At 33.7% G+C, this 7788-nt stretch overlaps 1 protein-coding gene across 4 annotated transcripts; it reads right to left on the minus strand.

The window, feature by feature from the left end:
• Positions 1 to 532: 532 nt before the first annotated feature.
• LOC117908503 lies at positions 533 to 5837 on the minus strand. Of its 4 annotated transcripts, none has more exons than XM_034822130.1 (3): positions 5661 to 5837; positions 2652 to 2777; positions 533 to 2556 (listed from the first exon to the last, which is right to left on the minus strand). In XM_034822130.1, the coding sequence occupies exon 3, from the start codon at positions 2292 to 2294 to the stop codon at positions 786 to 788; it is 1509 nt and encodes a 502-aa protein (XP_034678021.1). In that variant the 5' UTR covers positions 2295 to 2556; positions 2652 to 2777; positions 5661 to 5837; the 3' UTR covers positions 533 to 785. The 4 variants fall into 4 exon arrangements, with proteins under 4 accessions (XP_034678021.1, XP_034678019.1, XP_034678020.1 ...); XM_034822128.1 differs by having other exon boundaries at positions 2652 to 3006; XM_034822129.1 differs by lacking the exon at positions 5661 to 5837 and adding an exon at positions 2852 to 4411.
• Between the last annotated feature and the right edge of the window lie 1951 nt (positions 5838 to 7788).

Raw genomic sequence — 7788 nt, forward strand, 5'->3', positions numbered from 1 at the left:
TAGTTTTAAAGCTGAAGGTATGTTTTATTCATCATTGGTGTGTTTAAGTGCAAGTGAAGTTCCAAGTTGGTCACTTGTCTTCTTCATCTTCAATATTTGCTTTACAGCATCTTATTAGTTTCATCCTCACCTCTTGCTACCAGAGATGAAAAATAAGATACAAAGGCATGCCTTACCTCTTGCCTTCAAAATTACTCATGTCTCTGTTCCCTCAGGAAGAGCCACCATCATCTCAATCTCTCGTCCAGGCCATGCCTATGAAAAAATGTGAAACTGTAAAAAGAATTCCATATGATGAATTTTTAAGGCACAAAATTTGGAGCTGTTAGTGTAAAGAATCTAACCATTGTCACAAACATGGAATAATTCATTCAATCAAACACCAGCTTCAACAACTATGCATACCTTAGAGTGTAACTACTGAAAACGGAATGGTAAAATTAAAATTTCTGCCCAAACAAAACTAGGGGAAAGAGTAATAAAAACCAGTTCAAACTTCCATGACAAACATATTGAAGAACTAATAGATCAATTTCATAATTCTTTGATCAATTTGAGCATTAAGAATCAGGAGAAACTTAACAAAATGAAAAGGTCATAACACACTCAGTTACAAATAACACCCAGATAGAATTTTGGAAAACCAAATACAATATGTAAAAAAGGTTAGATCAAATGTCTGCAATAGCTGGACATCAAATCATACAAAGATTTAGATCAGATATTTGGATCATTGCAGGTAGCACAATTCCGACTGGCCCCGTTGCAATGAGAGCAATGTACAATTATCTGTTCTCTAAATTTGGCCTGATTCGTTGCCATCGAGGTCTTCCAAGACAACGTTTTGTAACAGGAGGATCAAGAGAAACATGCACATAACCATTTGGATCATGCACATTTCCATCTGAATGAACTGTTGGCAGATTCTGAAACTCAAGTGGATGCAAAGTGCCAGAATAAACCATTTCCTGCTTGAATAAATGATACCAATCATCAACAAATTCATAAACATCTTGGTTCATCTTCTGTATCATTGCGCATGCATGCTCACATGGGATGCCCAACATCTGCCAAGCTAAACAAGTGCAAGTATGCTGCCTCAAGTCAACGCTTATCTTTGCCTTCCCATCTGAAAATGTTTCGCTTTTGGCAATGTTATGCAAGAGTTTATCCTCAGTTTTTGGGCCAATGGATCTTTCCCAACTCTGCATTGTGGTTTTACGCTCAACTAACAAAGAGGCTAGCATATCCATGTGCTTCTCAATGAAACTAAATATTGTGTGATGTTGTTCTTCTTTGACCCAAGCACCAAATGACCCAAAGATATTAGTATTCATTTTGTCCCAACGCTTTTTAGGGAACTTTGACATCGCCCAGTGTTCAGGATTGTTATCTTCAACCCATTTGGCTAAGTTAGCATCAAATCTCCTTAAGTTCTCCATTGCACTGTTGTAACCAATTTCTAACCTTGCATATGCAACAGCATCAAGTAGTTTAAGAGCGTTATCTTTACCTTCCCTTCCCATCATCAACTGGTGGCTAAAGTCCTCCTTTAGATGACGATAACAATATGCATGGTTTTCAACTCCAAAAACCTCAGCAACACTACGAATAATCGCATGATGCCTTCCAAAAATGATGACCACCTCCATTTCACCAACTAACTGCTTTAGCCTCTGTAAGAACCAAAACCAGTTATAATAATTTTCCGAACTCACAATGGCATATGCTAATGGAAACATGTCATCATTAGCACCATATGCCAAGGCTGAAAACAAAGCACCTTTGTGTGGCCCACTCAAGTTGGATGAGTTAATGGATATGATAGGTCGGCATCCCATTAAAAACCCATGCACAAAAAATCCATGTGCAATGAACAATTGCATGAAATTACCTTCGTCTGAGGAAGTCCATTCAGCAATTGTCCCAGAATTAGTTTCCATTAACTGCTTACATAACCAGGGCAGCAACTTATATGAATTGTGTGGAAGACCAAATATTCTCTCCTTCGCCTTCTCTTTACATTTCCAAGCTTGATTATAGGTCAATTTCACTCCATGCTGCCGTTCAACATCTTCACAGATTTGACGGGGCAGGTAATCAGGGTTAGCCCTTATCATATCATCAATTACAAGTGCCGCTTTATTTGGTCGTAATGCAGGCACTGATGAAGACTCCTGTGCAGAGTGATTATGTTTGTTTTCAAATGTGTGCACTCTCACAATTTTGGTAGCCCCAACACCACGAGCAGTTATCTTCCAAGGACATCCACCAGCTGTGCAACATGCAGTCATGTGCTTTAAAGAATTCCTCTTGAACTTGTAGTTAAAACGTCCAGCTAAGGAGGTAAGGTATAGTGCATTCCGGAATTCATCAGCATTTGTAAAAATTTGCCCACTACCTGATATAGCCTTTCCAAGAGTACTTGAAACTGGAGGAATTGCTTCGAACTCTATGCATCTTGATGCAACTTCATGTCTCTGAATGGTGTTATCATCATTTACACCTTGAGATGATGATGATGGCGATGAAAAATGATTGTTTTCCACATTAACACTGCACGATTAACATATTCATGTAAAGTTAGAATAAAAAAGGAGGATAAAATTTAATCATGCTGATAAGCAAGATAATATGCAGGTGTGACTTACGAAGTGCTTTGTTCATCTATTACTCCTTTGCTTTACTCCTCCGTTATGAGCTTCAAATACATAGACTCTTGAGAAACCGTAATTGAAGAGGACCATGTTATATATGTCATCATCGTCATCCAATGGCTGGAGTAAAGATTTATCAAACTTCAAGGTGCACTTAAATGACAGACTAGATGGGTCAATTTGGACTTTCTTACTTGCTTTAGAAACAAACTCAGCATGTGAGATTCCTTGATTAATACATATGCCATTAGTACATCCACCTTTATAATTGATGGACCCATCGTCAGCCTTTATGATCTCCCCTCCAAAATAAAGATAGCAATATATTGACTTATTACTTTCTATTTACCTACTATAAAATAATGCAACCAACCCATTAGTATGTGCTATACTTGTTCAAGCCTTCAAGGTAAAAACCACACTTAATTTTGGTTCCAACGGTGAAAACTAAGTTCAAATCATGTATATAAGAAGGTTTAAAACAACACAACATCCCAAAAAGTCTGATATATGATAACACTACACCCCATAATTTATACCTTGTGCCTTTTTAGGAACTAAAGTTCCCTAGAATTGAGGTAAGACGGTACGAAAATCAATTGGAAATGAAAGCAAAGAGATAGCATAGAATTTAAGAGTAGCATGAATCATAAGTAAATATTATTCATAATTTTGTTTTTTTTTTCGATAACTGAGGAACCTTTTATGGCCAAGCCCTTAAGACACTCCATGGGGACCCAAACCTTGGGGTGTTGACCACACTCTAACAACCAGCACTAAGTAAATCAAGGTATCATCAGTGGCAAGATTCAGGGACCACACCTCCCAACATTCGCCCTGACCAACTGGGCTACTCTGGCAGACTAAATATTATTCATTATTTAAAAAGGAAAAAAGAATCCGAAAGAGAAAATAGTACAGAGTGCCTATCCTGATTTGAAGCAGAGAAAAAAAAAATGGAAGTTTGACCTTTTTGTTTTCTTGAGATGTATAATAGCGGTTTGACTTCTAATTCAAAAGTGTTACAATAGTTAAGAAAGCCTTAAAATTGCTAATTGAAGTAGGTTCATTATTGTTATTCATTTCAATACAAACAAAAGGCGGTTAAAAGGATATTGTAACCAAGTTTTGAACAAGATAAGAACAAAAGTAAGATTGTCATTCTGAAACCAGCCTAGTTTCTACACAGCCATATTCCTGCTCTGGTTCACTCTAATAAATAAAATTTCTTGTACAATGGAACCACATCTCATGAGCTAGGGAACATCTGGTTTGAAGGAAAGAGCTGCAAATGCTACTTGGTCATAGCTCTATTTTAACTAGGTATCCCTATTTTTGACTAATATAAGGGATAAAGCAAAAGAGCATGCACATGTGGACAAGCACACACACACAGAGACAGAAATTTATAGGAAACTGCATCAATTCTACTAGATTATTCATATTTGAAGAAGGGGAATGAAGTGTGGTACCAAAGCAATTCAATATCTAAAAGTTTCACATATTTCAATCACAAAAATATTTCTACTTCAATGCAATTTTAAAATGCTAATAAACCTTCGGAAACCTTAGCAAGTAAGTTGCCAGGCCAAAAGAAGTAATGAATTGCATTTACATCCATATAATAACAAAGCATCTAAAAATCAAAGCAACATCCTATCTCCATACAAACTCATCCAGCTTGTAATAGCAATGAGGAAGGAAGTTAAAGGAATTAAATCAAATTTATTAATTCCATTGAGAAAATATAACAAATGCATGAGAGAGAGAGTAAAAAACTTATTTAATAAATGAAACTTTTTAAGGCCATTATTTATTTTTCCCTGAGTAAACAAAAATTTAGTAGCATAAATCATGGACGGATACATATGTACTATGTGTATACAACCATCAACTAATATTTATCACTTATCAGCACAAACAATAAAAATCTAGAACCATGATTCATACACTCAAAACCCCAAATCTGCAGGGGAAAATGATAGCAAAGCCTGCCAATTTTGTCTCAGGATGAAACTCCTGATAGATTGCAACTTTTAGCATACATCTGTATGAAGGCCCAAAAGAAATAATATAAAATCGAGTCCATCGATAAGGTAACTTGTCACATATGAATCAATCCCTTGGAAGTTATACATGGGACAAATTTCAAAATTCATTCATTTCTTGTAGCTACAATTTTAACAAAAACTCGGGTTTCATCTAGTTGATTCAGTAAATACAACAATATTTATATCTCACATGGGTCAATGCAGTTTAAAACATATTTCTTAACCATTAAATTGCTTTGGGGTTCTGTTATACATACTACAACAAAACTTTGTCTTAAAAAATTTCTAACTCGTACTTTGTACACAGAATATATGGTTACTTCATTCTTTATATGGCCAAGAAGTATTGTAGACAAACTATAGCAGATACAGCATTATTTTTATGCAATTAAGTAATTAACTAGATACAATAATTTATATTAAGCAGAAAGCCATGGTCACCAAAAAGAGGGGACCAAAGAAAGAATTAGGTCTCTAAAATTACAGGCGAAATTGCATAAAACTTAATGAAGTTCCTGAAAGGAAGAAATCGTGGCGAAATTGTTACTGTGATAAATCACATAAATTAGGAAATCAAACACCTCACAGGAACAACAAATCTACCAAAAAGAGCAGAGCCAAATAGTGAAATTGATAATCTTTATCATTCAGTTTTTCAGTAGAATTGAAGCTCTCACTACAAAATTTTCCCTGAAGTTTGAAGGAATTAAAGTCCCTGAAAATGGCAACATTTTAGCAAATGAAGCCTCCTCACGAAGACAAAATGCACAACGAGGGTGTCTTTGAACTCGAAACAAATTGAAGGCTAAAAAGAACATAAAAATTACAGGGCCCTTCAAAATCATTAAAAAAAAATTATATTAAAATAGAATCCAGTCCACAGCTGATATTGTACGATATTGGGCTGTTTGGATGGTGAGAAAGTTAAATAAATAGGTGTTGGAACATTTACCTATAAGAGAAAGAAAATGGGTAAACTTGGGTGGCGGGCCTAGAGCCTCCTTTCATTCATGGTGTTTGAATTAAGAAATTTCTGAGGACTGTCGGAGATTTTCCGAAATTTTCCCGCCTTTAGGGTTCTGCTTTACATGCAGGAGAGGTGAGAGGGTGCACGGATGTCTAGTGTGATGCAAAATCCAGCAGCACTATGTGTGTGTTGTGTTTTTGCTAATTAATATAATTATTTTTTATTCAATATTCATAAAAAGTAATAAAGGAAAAAAATATCAATCCAAAACTACAAAAGTCAAAGTACAATTTGAATACAAAAGTCATTTTTTACTAACATTATTATTATTTTTTTAAATAATGTTAGATTACATTTTACAGTAATTTTATAAAGTATTTATAATTTTTTTTAATACTTTAAAAGATAAAAATTTTCAAGTGTTACAAAGTTCAGAAACACCTATGACTACCAAACACATTCTTAATATCTATGCTTGTTCCATATGGTATAACTGTCACATCTTTTTTTTTATTTTCTTTTTTATAAATTATTATTAAAATAATAAAAAGAAAATCTTTGTTACTTCTAATAGAGATTAGATATTGAAATATAAAGCATGTTTGTTAATCTCTCAATTTATTTAGAACACAAAAAAAAAAAAAAACATGTTTAATAATATAAAATAGAAAACATCATGGTATTTTTTTGAGAATATCTTTTGGTTATATTCAATATTTTTCATTATTTGACTAGAATTGTTTTAAAAAATAATTATACAAATATAAAAAAAAAAGACTAAAGATAAAATATTATAAATGAAAATTATTTTAAATATAAAAATAGTTTTAAAACATTTGAAGTTTTCAAATAAATTTTTATTTTACAAAATATCAAAAAATTATTTTCAAAATTTTTTTTGAAAACACCTTGTGGATAGTTTTTATAACAAAGCTTCTTTTCAATGCCCAATGAATACAAACATTTGAAAAGAAAAAAAAAACTATACAGTACTCGGTTTTTATGAGAGTAGAGTTTGAGGTTAAAATACCATTTAATTTTTTTATTAAAACTAGTAAAATCAATTATTATTTTTAAAAATAAATTAAAAAATATTTATTTGATAATATTATAATAATTAATTTTAAAAAATTGTAAGATATTTATTTTAAACAAAATATTTATTTAATATACATGGTCACTAATGTTGGACACCTTCCCACTTAGTAGAGTAACCTAGAATATTAATACATTATAATGAGAGTAGATGATAAAAAAAAGTTTGCGAAAGGAACTCAAAATAAGTGACTTTGTGCTACAAAGGGTGCTCAACAACAAGAGAAACCCAAAAGATGGAAAACTAGGGCTAAATTACGAAGAGACTATCAAATCTACCATGAAGCTGGAATTTGCATTTTCAAAATTCAATCTATTCAAGGGCAACAACTCAATTGCTTATGAAATGTTACTGAATTCAAAGACATTATTCATTGAAGTAGTGAAAGGTACATTGTTGATCTATGTATCCCAAATATTAAGTGATGGGAAGTAGTTAAAGTGCATTGTTGATCTATGTTACCCCCAAAAAATAAGTTGACCATCACCTAGGAACTTTGGAGTCCTTAATAAGAGCATTATGTCACGGACTTAGTATTTTCCTAAGCTCATACGACACTTAGACAAGTCAAGACACTTGATCTTGCTAAGTTAGCATGTCTCCCAATGCTTAGCTTGCTAGGCTAAGATGCTCAAGACTTGGAAGCTTGAGAAGGCGTAGTAAGCAACTCCTAAAGAATGGAAGTTGTTATTACTCAAGGAAGCCTTTACAAGTGCTTTTGGGAACTCACTTGCTTGGTTAGGAAGTGATTTGGGTGGTCCCTTGGCCAAATGAGATCTTTACCTATTTATAGGCACCAATGGAACTCTCTGGAACCTTAGAGGGTTCCTTACAAATCAAGAAGATTTTAGAATACCCTACACAATTCTATGTACAACCCTATGTACAAGAGATCTCTATAATTCTCTAGAAAGCCTTGGACTCCTCTCATGCCTTCTACCATAGTGTAGAGATGTGTGGACATCTCTAGGCATCTCTAGAACCTTCCACACTCTTCCCTCCAATGGCTTAGTGTAG

Source organism: Vitis riparia, chromosome 19, assembly GCF_004353265.1.
Source record: "Vitis riparia cultivar Riparia Gloire de Montpellier isolate 1030 chromosome 19, EGFV_Vit.rip_1.0, whole genome shotgun sequence".
NCBI classification, from domain to species: Eukaryota; Viridiplantae; Streptophyta; class Magnoliopsida; order Vitales; family Vitaceae; genus Vitis; species Vitis riparia.

Bases quoted from the DNA above. Each gene is read 5' to 3' on its own strand.
- LOC117908503 (XM_034822130.1), bottom strand. From the start codon at position 2,294: ATGACTGCATGTTGCACAGCTGGTGGATGTCCTTGGAAGATAACTGCT.